The sequence below is a fragment of the Alexandromys fortis genome, unplaced genomic scaffold, assembly GCF_014885135.2.
Source record: "Alexandromys fortis isolate MF-2015 unplaced genomic scaffold, M_Fortis_MF-2015_v1.1 scaffold_173, whole genome shotgun sequence".
Lineage (NCBI taxonomy): Eukaryota > Metazoa > Chordata > Mammalia > Rodentia > Cricetidae > Alexandromys > Alexandromys fortis.
Window position 1 is genome coordinate 1,782,270 of NW_026068051.1, and position 19,078 is coordinate 1,801,347.

The following is a 19,078-nucleotide window of genomic DNA, read 5'->3' on the forward strand; positions in this document are numbered from 1 at the left end:
TCCTTGTCCTTGTGGCTGTCCTTGGATCACACAGCACAATCCACTAACTCGACTGAGTTCTTGACTGTAAGGAAAGCACCAAATCAGAAGTGTTATATAAAGCCCCGATTCAAATCGAGGTATTTGGGTCAAAGAAACTGGAAAAATTCACAGCAACAAGCTGTTCGTTAAAGTCACGACTTCTGCAAGACATCAGGAAGGTTTCGGAGTTGAAACGGAAACTTCCCGCCCAAAGTTCCAAAGACACCATCACCCTGAAAGCCTTCATACGGCGAAGAGCAACATAGATAACGCGAAGAGCAACATAGACAACATTTACGGATTTACTGATTGATTTATTTGTTTATTTTATATTTATTGTCTACTTTATTTTTATTTATTTATCGGGGGGTCTCAGCCCCAGTACTCTGAACATAATCTTTTGTGTAACAGGAAATCATTTTTAGAATGCCCAAATAACTATAGGTACAGGTCAAGAATTCCAGAGCATATTGATTGCATCTCCATGGAGGAAGGACCCTCCAGCACCTTCTGTACTCACCCTGACAGCGACGGCTTTTAAGTATATGTGACACTAGGAATTTCATTCCTATCAGTGCCAGGACTAGAAAGCCAATGACCAGTCAGGCCTGTCAGTTGTTGCCAGAAGCAACAAGGACAAGAGGGGAACTCATCGTCCTGGAATGTCATCTGCCAGCTGCATTCACACATTTGCACCACCTGAATAGCTGATTCTCTCGGCTCCACACGGCTCATTTCAGCACACATGGTTTCGGAGTGAATATTTGATCAGGTAGGGCAGAAAGAGATTTGGACTCATCTGAGGTGTCACCATAATGCACTTTTGATAATTCCTAGCATCAGGAACGAGGTGTCTTAGGATTTCTTCTTGGGAATGTTGAGAGATGGACCTGTGATCCTAATTAAGGAGGATGAAATGGGATAAGACACTCAGAGACACTTAGCACAGTGCCGCTAATAAAGAACTACGGCTTCCGGATAGCATTTCCTCCTGTCTATTGGCAAGGGCCCTACAAACGCCTCACAGAGCCCGAGCTACTGGGAGACGAGGGTCTCATGCTGACAGGGAACCTGAAAAATCCCCTACCCTTTCCAAAGTCTAGTTTATCAAAACCGAAAGCTAACACCCAAACACAGGGAGGAGAGAGAGTTGGTTTCTTCAAACTGCTTCTTCCTGGCAACAGCCTGGAATCCGCATCGACGATTTCCAAGAGGTCGGGGAATTCACAGCCCTTCACATACTTCCGTTTACTTTGTAAAATTCCTTTGCTTCCATTATTTGTGCGGAATACAGGGCTTGCAGAGCCACTGACAGCCACCAACCTCTCAGATGCGGCTCCTCTGTGTCTCTTTCACTCTCTGTCAATTTTATAAGTTCTTTACTTGTTTTCGAAGGCCTGATTCTTTCAACTCCTTTGGTCTGTTCCCTTCAACGACTATTTATTTTGATTTCTGAGACAGAGTTTCTTAGTTGCTGTTCTATTTCTGCGAGGAGACACCATGACCAAGGCAACTGAGAAAATAAGGCATTTTACTGGGGTCTGCTTACAGTCTCCGAGGTGAGTCCATGACCACCATGGTGGGAAATGAGGCAGCAGACGGGAAGACATGGTGCTGGAGTAGTAGCTGAGAGCTTACATCTTTTTTGTTTTGTTTTGTTCTTCAGACCAGGTTTCTCTGTGTAGCTTTGGAATCTATCCTAGAGCCAGCTCTTGTAGATGAGACTGGCCTCGAACTCACAGAGATCCGCCTGCTTCTGCCTCCAGAGTGCTGGGATGAAAGGCGTGCGCCACCAGCGCCCGGCTGAGAGCTTACATCCCATTCATAAACCAACGAGACTGGTGCTGCCCAGGGCTTGGAAACCACAAAGAACCACGCCTCTAACAAGGCCACACCTCCTAATCTTCCCCCCAAAGTTCTACCAACTAGTGGCTATATATTCAAATATGTGAGGCTATGGGGACAACTCTGGCTGACCTTGAACTTCTGATACCCTGACTAGGCCTCCCAAGTCACAGGTATGTGCCTACATGCATGGCTCAATTCAGTCTCTCTGGTAATGTACACAGGAGTCACAAAATACCACTTTGGCTCTTTTTCAGATTTTGTCCATTTCATTCAAAGAGAAAATTGTACTATAAAAATGATACAAATACCTCTAACAAGACTAGATTCTGTAATGAAATGCAAACCATTCACCGCATAGGCCTGAGACAGCCATGCTCAATATTACTATTTCTGCTGAACAGTGTTCGGAAATCTAAGCAAGTGTGAGAAGGGCAAAAAGAAAGAATGGGAGAGATCAAAATCAACTTTGCTGACTACACACAGGAACACTGCAAAATTCTCGTGAGACACAAGTTAAATATAAAAAAGAATTTTATCTTATACACAATGAAAACTGAAAAATAAAATGTGCTAATATTCTAACATCAAATAACAAATAAATTTTATGAATGATATGTCAATAAAGTTCTGAGAGATGAAAGAAGGTCCAAATAAGAGGCATCTACGAGAGTCTATGCATTTAAAAGTCTGGTTGCTTTCAGAAATGACCCCTGCTCTCTCGGCCTCCCGAGTGGCTGCAACTACAGCATACTGGTGACACCTGCTACTTTAAGGATGCCAGTTCTCCAAAACTGCAGGTACAGATATGATGAAACCTCAATCTAATGACAGCTGAGTTCAGCAGGAATGACAAGTTGATTACTGAATGTATTGGTGCATGCACACAGCAGTAATTTTCATCCCGTTTCTCTCATAATCCCTATTTGCTAATCCACACGCACGCCCCGGACAAGCCTCATTTATTCACCTCATGCAGGTCAGCATTTAAACTATTTACATAATTATTAGTCTTGGGCTTAATAAAATCTTTTTTTTTTTTTTTTGTAGTTATTTTTAAGTAGCCTTGGCTGACCTTGAACTCAGTCCTTTGCCTCCCTATAGCTAGGACCATGGACACATGCCATCACACCTGGCCAAAATCCATGCCTTTGGTTGGCCACACTGCTGACTTTGGTGGGACAGACAGAGCCCTGATGCCACCCTCGAGGTTGGAAGAGTCTCTCCTGAACTGATGCTGACAACCTTAGCTTACACATGGAAGCTAACATCCTACCGGTCACCGTTTCTTCCTGATGACACTAACTTCTTTTGTCCCATTTTGTGCCAGGAGCAAGTCACTAAAAGCATAATTTAGACTAGTACCAATCTGGCCGTTTGGAAAGCCGTGCATCTTTCCTGAACAATGACATTCTTTACTGCAAGATATGAGAAACTACATTAGTTAATATTATCATACATCTAACCAGAAAGCTCCTTAATTATAGGGGTCCTGTAGAAAGAACAGTGTGATACAAGGTTCTCAAATTTCAAATTTTCAGTGGAACAATCTAATTTTATTATTGGAAAGAAGTATCTTTTGTTTTCCTCAAACTGACATACATACATACATATATCACATAATATCCACACACTACCACCTTGTCTTTCAGCTAGAATGGCATTCCTCAAAAACAATGGCCAGGTCAGAATCACTCTAACAATCACATCACTGCTGGAGCTGCTTTCTGCCAGGGCCATCACAAACCAGGAAGTGTTAAACACGCAGCTAATTATGTTGGCACCACATGAGAGTCAGTTCTGACTGGGGTTTCCCGGGCAGAGTTCATACAGACTAAGGCAGACCATGGACAACTTCCTTTGTTAATGGAAATATTCTTTGTTGTTATTGTTTTTCGAGACAGGGCTTCTCAGTATTCTCAGTAGCTGTGGAACCTGTCTTGAACTCACTCTGTAGACCAGGCTGGCCTTGAACTCACAAAGATCTGCCTCCTGTTGGGATTAAAAGCATCTGTCACCACTGCCTGGCATTAATGGAAATATTCTATATGGCTTTAGTGGTCATTAGATGATTATAAGAACTCATTTCACTGGGTTGTATTACTGGATATGTGCACTGTGGCCACACATAACCAGAATAATTTTAAAAGTGTCTCCAAAGGTGGCTCACAGCACAGATTTCACAGCTGAAGCAAACTGGTAATAACAGCAAAATTCTTTTAGTAAAAGAATAAAGTTTTTTGTTTTGTTAGATACTCAGTCTAGCTCTGTTGTTCAGGTTGTTCTCATGCTCACGGGTTCAAGCAATCCTGCTTCTGGGAGGACAGGACAGGACACTTAGGAAATGGTCATTCTGCAACCACTAGTTACAGACAGAGCTATGACAGCAGCCAGAGACTCAGGTTAGCATCCCTTGCTCTTTCTAGCACAAGCTTCCAGAACTTGACCTTTCTCAGGAACAAACATTTGCATTTGGATTATTTGTTTTAGCTTTCTCTGTGGCAGTTCTCGAGCAGACACGGTGAAGTGTCAGGGGCCCAGGCTCCAGCCCGCTGTCTGGGGGAGGTCTCCGCCTGCTCTTTACTTGCCTGGGGGCTTGCTGTGCTTCACAGTGGCTTCCAGTTTGTTTCTAGTGCACAGAGGACACCTGCAAGCTCAGGACACAATTTACAACAGTGCGACACTAACAATTTAACACTCATGTCACTTAGACAAATGGAATTGCTGCTTCAGACTTAAACCGTTTCTAAGACTGCCCCACGCATCGCCCTGTGCCACCGCTGGCTTAGGCATTCGACTGCATGAAAACTCCAGGCGTGTGCTTTCCTCATGGCCAAAGGGGAGTTCATGCTTTGTTTTGTTCTGTTTTGATGTATTCTCTAAAACTTACTTTTAAATTTTATATGAAGGATAGGTGTCCAAAGGATGAATGTCGATTTAATACCCATACCTTATCATCTCAAATTAAAAATGCTAATCTTAATAACTGAGTTTGGATATTTCTTCTTCAGAGGGGCTGTTCACAGACCAGTGCTGAGCCTTCTTTTAATTTTGCCCCTCTTCCTAATCCTCTTATTGTTCCAACACAAGCGACAAGCCTAGAGCTTTCGTCACTTTATAATCACAAACAGTATCAGGAACTGCGTGACTGGAAAGACTCAGCGTTTATTCAAAGGATTACCTTCATACTTCTAAAGAACATTACACATTTTATATCTGGGAATTATTTTAGGAAATAACTTAAATACATCCCTTCCAAGGAAGCAGAACCCAAACTCTGCATAGGAATTCTCATTTTCCACTTAAGGCTGCAGAAAACAACAGTGGGGTAGGAAGAATGACTTATTGAAGGCTTCAGCAGAATTTACAGACCATGAATAGAACATCACAGCTTCTCCAGTCAGATTTAGTTCATGACCACTGTCCCACAAAGCTGGACCGTGGCCAACTGAATACCCTTCCCATCAGCACCTTTGATAGCCCGAGATTATGGTGGCTGAGAAAGTCTACCTCCCATTTGAATGACAACAGCAGATCAAGTTACAAGTTCTGTCTCCTCCAAGTGCGGATCCAGGACGTCTGTCCTCTCTCTCTCTGTTGATAAGCACTGGTCTCACACTGAGGGTGACCTGGATCTCCAGCAGTTCTTCAATTTATTATGCAAAAACAAGGTAAGAGGACACTAGGCGATCTTAAAGGTCGGGTGGACAAACCCAGGAACAAACAAGTGTGCGGGAAGAAAGGGGGGAGGGGGCAGGAGTCTGAGTCTCAGCACTAGGAAGGCTGTGGTGGGAAGGCTGGAGCTACATGGGGAGGCTAACTCTGGGAAAAAAGAAAAATGGAACCGGGGAAACTAAGTTCAAATGAGACTGCAGCTGCTCCCTCCTTAGAAGTCCTTTACTTTAGTTAAAATACAGGCATAGCGTATTAGGTATAAACAATGAGAAATCTTAGGTATTTAAAGTGAAGAGAATTCAGAGTAAATATATAGAAATTAACCTATTAAAGTATTATTTATGATTCAAAGACACAGTTTATAATTCTTTGGATGTATAGAAAAGTGAGCAACCAGCGCAGGGCCTTTTTGTTTTGGGTAGGTTGTGTCTCTCAGGAAAAAATTCCAATAGTGTCCCCTTTATCTCGAGACTAGAATATCTCCCAATCACTGAATCCCCAAATTTAGGCTACCCAGTGTTTTTATTCTGCACCAGAGTTAAGATGAAGATAATGTCCACTTATCAAACACCTATGATCAGAGGAGAAACTAAAATGTTCTGTGTTTCAACCAGTAAAGTGGACTGGGTGTGTTCTACAGGCACCTCTACATGAAGCAGTGAAATGGCAATTAACTACATGATAGATTATGAAAGAAAACAACTAGAAAATAAAGTAAAACCCTGCTTATCTCTTATGATTCAATAGATTAAGGTCGCACGAAAACACAGCTAGCTAAAATAATGCATGTGTGTCTATGCACCATGAGTGTGCAATGCCTGAAGAGGCCAGCAGGGAGCACTAGATCTCCTGAATCTGGATTTACAGCCGGCTGTGAGATGCCTGCCATCTGTGTGCTGGGAACTGAGCCCAGGTCCGCAGGAAGAGCAAGTGCAGCAAGTGCTCCTAACAGCTGAGCCATCTCTCCAGCACCCAAAAACAAGGTTTAAACAAAATATTTTCACTTTGAAATTTATTATGTGTCCAGAGAGCGTGTGTGTGTCATAAACATAAATTCTGCAACAGATTAAGTTATATTTGTACACAGACACACAATTTTTTCACTATCTTTACAAAGTTTTCATGTATAAAAAGATTAAAGGGTTTCATGTATAAAAAGATTAAAGGTGGTACACGCCTTTAATCCCAGCACAAAGGAGGAGGAGGTGGGGGGGGGGGAATCTCTGTGAGTTCAAGACCAGCCTAGTCTACCAAGCTAGTTCCAGGAAAGGCTCCAAAGCTACAGAAAAACCCTGGGGGGGGGAGGGACGACTACCACCACACACTGGCACCAAAACCGAAGGACAGCTATAAAATATGTCAAAGGGAACATGGGAGACAATAGATGATGCTGTACAAAACGGAACAAGGAAGTGCACAACAATGAGACCTAGAAGAGGAGATCCCACACTGGGAATCTTCCCTAAGCCACAGGTCATCCATCACACAGCTCCCAATAAAGACTACTCAAACGCACGGATCACAATGAAAGCAGCACTTCCTGATTCAGTTTCAACAAATGCCTTACTTTTAAAAATAGAAACTGTTAGAATTGCCCCATTAATTTCTTTCCACAAAGAACTACGATCACTTAGGCTCATTTTGTTAAACATTGGGAGAACAGGGGTTCAGTAACAGCAGTGACCCGATTACAGTAAATGCTAGCTGGATAGCAGAACATTATCCATACAACCAAAAACACAGACTCTTCATCAGGAGATCCAAACCATGTGAGAGGGGCTGACGAGAATTATCCACTAGAGTCCAACTCCTCGTGGCTAAAGCGTCTCTGCTCAAAGTGAGAGAGAGAGCAGTGCTCACGCTCACTACCCTCATTGGTTCAGAGAGGAAACATGGATTTCAGGAAGGAAAAATGGGCCTAAAATAAAGAGATAATAATAGAGCTTGGCCACCAGGAAAAAAAAAAGTCCCTTCTCTACGAAAATTGTTGGCACTTTCAAAGGTTGAAGGCCACAAAGCAACAACCCACCAAACCTTAGTTTGCACCTTTGATAGTGATGCAAGCAGATCAAGTTGTGATCATCTACTCTATTAGTCAAAAATCAACTTAAATTCAATTAAAAAAAAATAGATTAATGGTTCACTAAACTTTCTTCTAATCTTGAAACAACTTACCCTAGAACTAAGATTGTTCTATGATCAATATCATACGCATTATTGCCTCAGAATACTAATGAAATACATCTGACATTGGCAGCATGCATTATAGTGTCTAATTGTTTGACAGCAAAATTAATAATATTGTAGAGTTTAAGGATGTATTAAAAGCCTAAGAAGGCTTTGATTGATACTGAATAAATACGTCAACACAGTAGGCAGTAATTTCAGACCAGCTCCCTGTTAGCACTGGCCTATTGAGACTGCCCAAGTGTTGGTTCCTTACAGGTCTCAGTAGCCCCATTTGATGCAGGGAAGTCAGGACGTAGCTTCCCCAAGACCCTGCCTGTTGCAGGCAGCAGCCCTATTTATCAACCTAGAGCAGAAAAACAAGGATACATATGCTCATCAAAGACCCCTCATTAAAGTGGAGGGGTAGGCACAGATATAGACAGCTTGATAAGATCTGAAGTTTAATAAATTGACCAAAACAAGCATATAGCTCAGAACACTAAGAAAACAGAATCAGACGGCAGTTTTGTAATGGGTTCCGCTCTCTTTCACAGTTTAACCCTCAACCAAATCAACCATTTGTGAGGATTTTGAAACTAGCATAGATTACAATCTGTTCTAATTCAACTGTTCAACCACTGTGGCGCTGTGGATAAATCCCCGAAGACATTGTTGGGGACACAGCCCTCCGGTGAGATCTTCAGACAGTCCCCACGTGCAGCAATACTGTGCGCGGCACCATCCTCCCCTCCTTCACTCGTCTTAACCATGAGCACATTATCACACTCAGCTCCATGGTTCGCCAGGCTTGGCTGAGAACAGCTCTACAATAGAAATGAAGCAGGCCCAGCCCAGAGTCACTAAGGAGCCCCGTTCCAGATATCAACGCTACACATTCATAGGCTGATGGCAAGATTAGGAAATTAATAACTATACTGACATACCAGGGCTAACTGATGAATTTCTAAGCGCCATGCTTTCTGCAGTGAAACTATCTGAGATAGAGCATTCGGATTGCCTCTGCTGCCACAGACCAGGCACTTTGATACTCCACAGGTTGAGTAAATTGAATCCATATATTGTATTTACGCTCTCTGTCAAGGCTGCTGCTTGACATTTCAAGTGATCAAAGGCGAGCAGTCATCAACCCTGTAGTCTTCAATACCATGTTTGTTACATTTAATCAAGGCCCGGCTCCACCTCCCCACTCAACCAACACTAAGAATGTCTGAATACACAGCAGTATTCAGTAGCAAATAGAGGCACACCTCTATATAGAGACACAGAAAACCCCAACCAACAAAACGAAAGGCAAAAGCAAATGAGCATCATCCTCTGTAATGTGTAAGAAAATAAAACTCAAGAGCAGAGAAACGCTCTGCAAGCATCCTACCGGAGGCAGCATCAATCACCGTGGAAACTCCCCTGCGATCAGAGACTGGACGGGATGACCCTGGCATGCTGACTGGGTCAGAGCGGACCGGCTGGATCCTGCAATGCAATTTCATTTAGTTCACATATGTTACTGGCATGGAAACTGTCACTTCCTACAACAGACCTTAAATCAGGAGTGCTGGAATGGCTTAATCCATTAAAGAACCATACATTCTACAACCAGACCAAAAAGGAGCTACAGCCCTGAACTCCTACACAAAGCCAAAGCTCTAAAAACATGACGTTCCCACCTTACCAGGCACACTCTAACTTCTTCTCATTAACCTGTGTTGTTCAGTAGATTAAGAAATGAGTTGAAAAACTGAAGTAAAAAAATGAATAGAATTGGAAAAGAAAAAAAAACAATGAAAACTTTTGGCTTTTAAAAGTATACATACGAATATTTCATGAAAGGCTTGAGCCTAGTGCAACAGAAGACAGCAATGATACAGCCAATCGATTTGCCTATCTCTGTACAGATACATATAAATATAGACAGACAGACAGACAGACAGTCTCTGTCTTAAACTCAGAGATCCTCCTACCTCTGCCACCCAGTGTTGGGATTAAAGGTGTGCACAACTATATTTAACATTCCCATGTCATCATTACTCACTGTTATTTTATTAACAAGAATAAGACAGGATAACAAGGTTGTGCTGCAGAGGTCAGCCAGGGCAGCAACTAAGTAACTTCCATAAGATTATCAATTAACATGTAACAATCAATTTGGACCTCAGCAAAACTGGTTTATTATATACACTATGAAGCTCAAGAAGGATAAGGGTTAAATGCTGAATCTCAAGTTGCTTTAGAACAAATACTATAATGATAATAACTACAATTGTTATTAAATATGTTCAGATATATCTAATAATCAACTAACAATGTTAACACTCTAGTTAAATCAAGCACAAACAGTTTAAGTTAGATTTAGAAAATACTAGGAGCGCTTTCATATTTAGAAAGGAAAGAGGGTCTCGAAGAAAAACTGAAAGATTTAGAAAATGTACTGTTACTTAAAAATGAGTTAGAAAATATTAGGAGGACTATAAGAAAAGATGCCCGGCGGAAGCTGCAGGAAAAAAGAGGATAGACTATGCACATGGGCACTAAGGATGCTTTCATGTGACAAAAGGGGGTGGGGCCTTCAACAGCACTGGTGACAGTGACTAGGAAATCAGTGGTAGGATCTTGTGTGTTTTACAGAAGAGAAAACATAGTTTAGAAATCAAGGTCTCCTGCTTTATAAGTTTTACTACTAATACTTTCATAACCGGGTGATGTTGTCAAAACAAACCGCTGAATGATGGCCTCGACTACCTAAGTTAGCCCAAGTTTAATAACCAGCAACACAGAATGTGGTCCAACAGTCTATGTTCACTGTCTGACATCTTAGAGTCATGTTTAAAAGTTGGAACAAAATGAAGTTCAAGATGGAAGTCACTGAGAGATGCGCACTGAACACAGGTTTAAACTAGCGCTAGGAGATAACCTCACCCTTAGGAAGCAAGCTTAAAGTGCATCAAGGCTTGGGGAGGTGCACCGTAGCGGAGCCACCTGCCCGTCATGAACAAGGCCCCAAGTTCCATCCTGAGCGCTATGGAAGGGAGGAAAGGAGGGAGGCAGAGGGAAGGAATGAAACAAAAACAGGGGAAGAAATGAAAAAACCAAGTTAGGCTTAGTGGTACATGCTTACGATTCAAACATTAGTAAGGAAAGGGAGGAGGGATTGCAAGCTCAAAGCCAGCCTCAGCTATATAGCTAGAACAAATCTGGCTCAGCAGTTAAGAGCACGGGCTGCTCTTCCAGGGGTCCTGAGTTCAATTCCCAGCAACAATAAGATGGATGACTCACAACCATCTGTAATGAGATCTGGTGCCCTCTTCTGGCCTGCAAGTAGACATGCATGCAGAACACTGTATACATAATAAATAAATAAATTAAAAAAGGAAGAAATGAAGCATTGGTGGAGTAAAAGCAAAATCATTAAAAAAAAAAAAAAAAAGGAAAGGAAAAGGACTAGGGACTAAGGACTTTCTGAAAGCAAACAAGTTTCTATGGTGTCCATAGGGGAACTGAGTCAAATTTCCAGACACATTCTGGGATAGAACCAACATAACTCAGTGAACACACGGGACAGGAGAAAAGAGACGTGAAGAGTGAACATAGCCCAGCTGTGCTACATCACACCTATCATCCCGCACTCAGCAGGAGGCTGAGGCAGGAGGACAGTCATGAGTTCAGAACCATTCTGACTTCACAGTGAGCTGCAGAACAACCTGGGCTACAGAATCAAAACCAGTCACTAAACAAAATAAAAATTAAAACCAAACAAAACCCTGGATTATGGCTTTAGCAGTAGATCTAAGGAGTCGTGCAGGATTGGGAATGAAAGGAAGAGTTCCTTTCCAGACAGTTAAATGCTTTGGAGACCATCACAATAAAAGTTAGGCGGGTGAGTGGCATCATTTATATCCTGGCCCTTCCGTTCCCAGTTCCCAAACTAGTGCCTGACATGCACACAACTACGTCCAGCATTTAAAGAATGTAAACAAATTCTGAAAGCCTCATCTAGCCTGGCAACAGTTTTGTATTTGTTTTGTTTTGAGACAGGGTCTCTCTTATGTGGTCCTGGCTGGTCTTGAACTCACAGAGATCCAGCCATCTCTGGGTATGCTGAGTAGACATGGGCCATCATACCCAGCTTGGTTTTGTTATTTTAATTTTTTTAGATTTTTATACTTTATTTTTACTATTTGTACATTGATGATTTGCCTGCATGTATATGTATATGAAGTTATGAGATCCCTTGGAATGGGACTTACAGACAGTTGTGAGCTACCATGTGGTGCTGGGAATTGAACTCAGGTCTTCGGAATGAGCAGCAGTGCTCTTAATCACTAAGACATCTCTCCAGCTTTGGTGTTTTTTTTTTTTAATTTATTGCTATTGACAAAGAATAAAGGCATATTTCATCCAGAGATTAGAATATAATTTCCCATAATTTTATTTTAAAAAACAAACAATGCATAATATTTAAAATTTTGCAAAGGTATTCTTATGGCCTTGGACTCACTAACCCACCTAAGCCTCCTGGATGCTGGGATTAAAGATGTGTGCAATTATACCCATCAGAGTTTATTAACAGACTGATTTTCTCCTGATGGGGCTGAATGGACGCAGCCTCAGGCATATGAACACCCCTTTAGCCCTCAGCCACATCCCAGTCCTCGAATTCTTTTGAAAGAGAAGACAAGTGTAATGAAGATTGTAAATTAAATGCTATGCTAATGCGAGACTACAAAGTCTAAAAATAACAAAAGTGAATCATAAAAATAGAAATGAAAAGCGTTATCTTGAGACATGTATATGATTCTGACAAGTAGGAAGGCGAATACGGGTCAGGAAAACCCAGGCCACCAATCGCAAATGAAGCACACTGACCCTTCATCTCACTAAGGGAAGAAGACAGGCCCAGGTGCAGAACTAAAGACAGCAGGGCCAGCTTCGGAATGAAGGCGGGAGGTACCTTCGCCAGTCTGAACAAGAAGCACAAACTGGACAGCTTTTTAAAGTGCTCTGGCATTAGCAAAAAGATATTTCAGAACGAAAAAATCTGCAGCATGTGGTCAGCCCGAGAGATGACAGTAAATGACAGATGGAGTCAACAACAGGATACTGTGTCAAAATGAGCCGTGAACAATGCACGGGACACTCGTTACAAAGGAAGACTTTCATCCTGTCTTACACTAACCACCTGGTTTCCCCTCTCTTACCTGAGACTGTTGAGATCTAGATCATCTGTATCGAAATCCAAGAGTGGCTGTGGTGTGTCGCTCGGCCCGTGAGACTGCAACACGGACGAACTAGATGATATGACCGTGGTCTGGCCTGAGGGGTGGATGGTTTTAAACTGGAACTGGGGACCCATCCACAGGCGTCTGTGGGGTCCAGTGTGTGTTACAATTTCAACCTGAAAAAGAGACAGGGTCGTGGTTCAATACATTATGGTCTGCAGCGGTAACTTCTTGTTCTTTTAATACCCACTTTCCAGGTTAGTAGAGTAAAGACAGTCGGAGTATCTGAGCCAAAATACAACCACAATCCTAACTTACATGGATATTCCTGTTCTTCCTGGAACGTCAATTTAGTTCCCACTACACACAAACGATGACTTCTAATGCCTTAGACATCCAGTGCTAGGGGATGCAGCACTCCCTTCTGATCTCAGAGAAGCTATACTCAAGTACAGAAACCCCGATAAACATACACACATGCATATGTACATAATTTAATATAAAATCTTAAATAAATCTAAATTGCTTCCTGCAAGAGCCATAGTGTAACAAAAAGCCCAATACCAGGGGTGAGAAGCCTGTTTAGGTCGAAGCTCCACTCACTCACCTTCTCTCTCTCACTCTCCAAACCCCGCCCCCAGGAAGCCCGCCAAGTGGCAGCTCCCCCCACCCCCCAGATGCTCAAGACCACGCAGACAGGGTTGTAAGACCCAGCCCATAGACAAGCCATGCGATTTCTCCTCACCAATCTTCCCCCAGATTAAACCTGGTTTTATTAATGCAGCCTGATCTGATTTTTTGCATCGGCAGAGAGACTCGATATTAGGGTGCGGAAACCCTTTCAAAGCCCTCTTTTGAACTGATGGTCAGGGTTGTCAAAGACTCTCAAAACATTATAGGCTGCTGCTGCCCTTGGTTATGGCCCAGATGCAGATGAAAGTCTCTATTGCTGACCATATACTCAGACAGAGGGCGTGAATGGGTCTGACCTGAAAGTCTCCTACCTGGGAACTAGCCTTCATGAGACCACAATTTGACATTCAAGCTTCTAAAGGAGGAAAGCAAACCAGCTATGATATCTATGAACCACAACAATGACCAGCAAGGCACAAAAACATTAAGGTCACAATCGTGACACATATGCCTGGGTGGTAAGCAACAACTCTCTTAAGACTAGACCTGTTTAAACCCTGGACTAGAAGCCTAGTCAACTCCCTGAGGCTCATGGGGTCATGGATCTTTGAGGAGATTCTAGGGCCTCCACCTTACTAAACTACATTCTCAATATCGATCATTATGACCACAGATTAGTTCTCACCCCTCATCAAGCAAACAACTCTTTCAGACAGATGGAGACCATTACAGAAAATGATACCTATCAAACTGTAGAGCTGGGGAGCTATTCCCACATCTAAGCCTCAGGGATTATTGAGGCAGGAAGTTTGCTGTGAGATTGTGTCTCCAAGAAATGACCAAGAAGGTACACCAATGAAGTCTCACCTACATGGCTGTCTAAACATGACTTGAACAATAACGACACCAACAGACATGCTAATATGGAAGAGGGAATTCTCACAAGCCTCAACCAAGACCAAGAACTGCAGGCAACTAAGGAATGCCGAGGGGGAGAGCCAGTCTCTCCCAGGAAAGGGCACACACATTGGTTAGCCAATACCAAATGGTCAGCCTTGAACACTTACATATATTATACAGAATAAACAGGTTGTAATCATATTTAGGAATAAGACACACACACCACCAACAACAACAATTAAAGAGAAAAGCATGGATTATAAAGAAAATGGGGGGGGAGGTTGTACATGGGTGGGGAAATTATATAATTATATTATAATCTGAAGAGAAATTTCACCTAAAACTGTAGAAGTGTACATACATCAACATATCCACAATATATGCACCATATCGTGTATCTAAAACACAAAAATCCCATGCAAGCAAAAGGAATTGCAGAGTTGGAAACCCGAGTTGTGGACCCCATGTAACGAGATCAGCTTCCGAGGGACTGACCGCCTTTGTAAACTCAACGAAGCCAGCATTTACCACAATAAGGGCATGCGGTGGAAGCGACTAAAAGTAATTCTCTCAAGCTCTTGAAAACAGTGCAGTTGTTCTTGGCTCTAGAAAACTAACATAAGGCCCAAGTCATCTCACAGATGAAGCTGGATCCCTTGTACAATACAGTAGCATATTTACACTGCTTCCAAGTTTTCTCACGTCTACTTTTTAAGTACATTTTTAAGATTAATTTCTATCTATGTGTATGTATCTCTGTGAGCACACATCACTTGTGTGCAGGTGCCTAGGGAGTCCAGATGATAGCATGGGATCCCTAGAAGCCGGATTATAGGCAGCCATGAGCCACCCCATGCGGGAGCTGGGGACTCGGTGCACTTAACTCCTGAGCTGTCTCTCCAGTGCTCACATCTATTTTAAATAAAGGAGCTATTATGTTTTCTCTCATGTAACTGATACTTGATCAAAATGTGTTTTCTACTGTCATGAACATTGACAAGGAGTCTAAACACAGTAAAACAGTAATTCAAAAGTTTTATAAGTATCAAACTCTACGGAAGGGGTGGGGCATTGCCAGGATTATACTCAATATTGTAAGAAAAAGGAACAGAAGATGGGGGAATCTGAAAATGGCTCCGCAGACGGCCCTGGGAACAACAGCTTCTGCAAATCTTCAGCAAAATCCAACAACTCTTCTCCCAGCCTTGCCATTGCCCTGTGCACACCTAGGCCTAATCAAACTGGCTCCCACGTGCCTGGAGCCCTCGCCCTGACTCTTTTATATTTAATTACGTTTCTAAGATTCCAGTGATAAAGTTTTAACAAAACACAAATGATGCAGAGTGCAAAGGCCTGCGACTTCTAGAGGGCACAGGCATCCTGGTCTTGGAAGGATATTCGCATACCACTAATGACAGAGAGAACACTCAGAGCAAGGACAGTGATTTCTGATTCTCAGAGTTGCACTCGGCAATGTAAATTAGGCCACAGATAAAGAACTGTGTATATTTTAAGCTCAAAACTGTGAGTGTCACACAGCCAAGAGGTAAACATATGCCCGTGCAATTTCACTGAGGCGCTAGCCAGATGTTGCAATATTCACACGCCTACTGTGTGCAGGACAAACATATTGTATGCACTTTCACACTGGCAGCACACATTACCCCTTATTCTCAAAGAAAAGCTGAATGAAGGACAATGGTTTCTGTGCCAGCACTCTTGGACAAATTCTGTGCATAATGGGTTGTTTTATCCTAATAGCACCAGGAGAGGATGCCAGAAGATGGGCCGCCACTCACAGGGCACCCCGAGAGCATTGCTGGGGTACTGGAATAAACATTGCTCCTCCAGTTTCGAGAGCCACTTCTGCTTTTCAGGCTACCCTTCCAGAAAACACCACAAAGGGTCCGACTTCTGTGAGGCACCTGTCTGATAAAAGCTGCCAAATGGGTAATGTGAGACAGGTCATTAACCTCCCCAAATGATGTCAGGCTGGAGGCAGACACAACAGCATCTGTAATGAAGTCACTGGAATCGCTCCACTGTGAAATCTGCCCAAGTCGCTTTGAAATCAAAGCGCTTCACTTGAAGACGGAGCCACTGGTGGGGTGAGAGTGGCTGAGGGACGCTGCTTTAGGCGTGGTGCGGAGGCCGTGGGTAACAGCCAGGAAAGGAATTCCAGTAGGAACTAGCAGAAGACAATGCTGACCTCCCCCAACAAAAGCATTTGGACGTTCTGTGTGCTCTGCATCAAAGCAGACATCTGCATGAGCACAGACAAGTGTCAGTGAAGCATAGACGTATTATGCTTCACTTCAAGTCAAATATACGTGTGCACTCCTGCAACAGTGTTTCCAAGACATTCTTAATAAGGAAATACTTATAGATCTGGTGACTCACAAAGTGTACCAACTATCCCCACTTTCCTGTAAGGAAAAGAACAGAATACACACAGATTTCCATTCTCCCTATGGCTCACTGGTTACGAGCACAGCCTGCTCTACCAAAGGTCCTGAGTTCAATTCCCAGCAACCACACGGTGGCTCACTTTTCTGGCCTGCAGGCATACATGCAGGCAGAACACTGTATACATAATAAATTGAAGAGAGAGAGAGAGAGAGAGAGAAAGAGAGAGAGAGACCTGGTCAGTCGTCCTCATCCACTTAGACCATGAAAGCCAATATGGACAAGTTCAACAGAACCACCATATATGGGCTACCCATGCATGCTTTGCCAGGGCATAAATTTCATTTCATTTTCATTGCAATAAACCCAATATATCAGAGTGTTACCTGGGAAAGCCATTCTTCATCTTCCTGTCCACTATGGTCGGAGGCTAAGCTGTCATAGGACCCATGTCGAGTAATGGGGCCGGGACTTCCAGGGGGAAGCGCTACAGGAGGAAAAAAAAAAAGAATTTAAACCTCTCCAAACTGTGCACTGGAAAATCAGATGAGAACATAATCAGCTCAAATAGGTGCTAGAACACATAAAACACAGGTGCAGTTCATGAACTGATGAGCAAACAAGTCTTAGAAAGATGTCCAGTTAACAGTAAACACTGGTCCAGGAAAATGCTGGACCCAGTTACTCAAAACCCACAATTGTAGACATTTAGTGGTGAGATCCGTGGGAATAGCTGAATTCATCTAAACAGCCAGGTTCACCGAGAAGCTGGCAGGCCCACTCGCTAGGTGACCTGGCACGGATTCCGAGAACCCATTCATTACTTTTATCTACAGTTGAAGGCATAAAAATGCATGTCTGAGAAACATTTTCAATCGCTGAAAAAAAAATTCATGTATTAATTAAAACGTTGTCTTTCCTGGCCATTTCAAGTAATTTCCATAATGCTTCAGTACTACAATATAGGTGAAACTAGTCTATATAAAGAGAACCTTTAGTTAGGAAGACCTTACTGGTCTTTGCTCATTTATTGGTGTCTGTGGTTTTGTTGGAAACAGGCTAGGGTGTCTCAAAGTCACTATGCAGCCGAGGAAATTTGGACTCTTTTTTTTTTTTGGCTATAGAAAATGCCATATTTATTATTGATCTTTGGACTCTTTTTGAGACAATCTCACTATGTAGTCCTGGATGGCCTGGAACTCACAAAGATCCTCCTGTCTCTGCCTTCCAAGTCTTAGGGTTAGGTGCACACACTTTCAGGCCTAGTCTTGACTTTGAACTTATGGTCACTCTGCTAGGATTACAGCATCTGTACCCACGCTAGCTTTCTGTAGTGCTAGGAATCTAACCTAGTGATTCCTACGTGCCAGGCAAGCACTCAACCAGCTCAGGAGCTCCTGCCCAAACAACAAAATATTTCTAACATTCACTGAGTTCCAACAGTTACTCAAATTTTGTGTCTCCACACCCCAGTGTTTCTTTGAAGGTACATCATTCTTTATGGCTGTGAATTTTTTCCATCCCTACTTTAAAAAAAAAAAAAAAGCACTTTTAGATTCAAAGTAAAACTGGACCGAATGCACAACTCCCCAGCCCCCACCTACCTTCAGTGGAATCAAGCATTGAGCTAACTGGAAAACAGGACCAAAGAAAGGGAAGGCATGGGGCGAGGGGGTGGAAGCAGGAGAGGAGCCGTAAAGGACCGTGGTTGTAACAGGAAACAATCTCATCATTTCCACAACCAGGGAGATTTGTAAATTCATCTAGACGCAAAATTTCCTTAGTATAGGCTATTAAAGAGGAAACAAGGATTTTAAATATTCTCAATACAGACTCAATGAAATGCTGAATACATTCCTCCACGAACAGCAAAGGCAATGTCAATCTTGTTTGATGATGTCAAGGAAACGTATGGCGAAAAGAACAAAATTATGTGGAAACAGATCCAACAAAGGAGATGAAGTATGACCCAAGGCAAGATTTTAAAAGACACAAGTTCACAAAACTAGTTATTTGAACTTGTTTCAAAAAAAAAAAAAAAAGTGAGGCCGGGCGATGGTGGCGCAAGCCTTTAATCCCAGCACTCGAGAGGCAGAGGCAGGCGGATCTCTGTGAGTTCGAGACCAGCCTGGTCTACAGAGCTAGTTCCAGGACAGGCTCCAAAGCCACAGAGAAACCCTGTCTCAAAAAATAAA

General features: G+C 42.7%; 1 protein-coding gene across 8 annotated transcripts in view; it reads right to left on the reverse strand.

Annotated features, from left to right (window-relative positions):
* The window catches only part of Bcas3 (BCAS3 microtubule associated cell migration factor), a 480,559-nt gene that overhangs the window by 241,358 nt on the left and 220,123 nt on the right, over window positions 1–19,078 (reverse strand). For all 8 annotated transcript variants that reach the window (XM_050119602.1, XM_050119598.1, XM_050119604.1 and 5 more), the window contains 3 exons: window positions 17,270–17,370; window positions 12,924–13,120; window positions 9,104–9,201 (listed from right to left, as the gene is read on the reverse strand). In XM_050119602.1, the coding sequence (XP_049975559.1) occupies window positions 9,104–9,201; window positions 12,924–13,120; window positions 17,270–17,370 (396 nt within the window). The remainder of the gene's footprint in view (window positions 1–9,103; window positions 9,202–12,923; window positions 13,121–17,269; window positions 17,371–19,078) is intronic.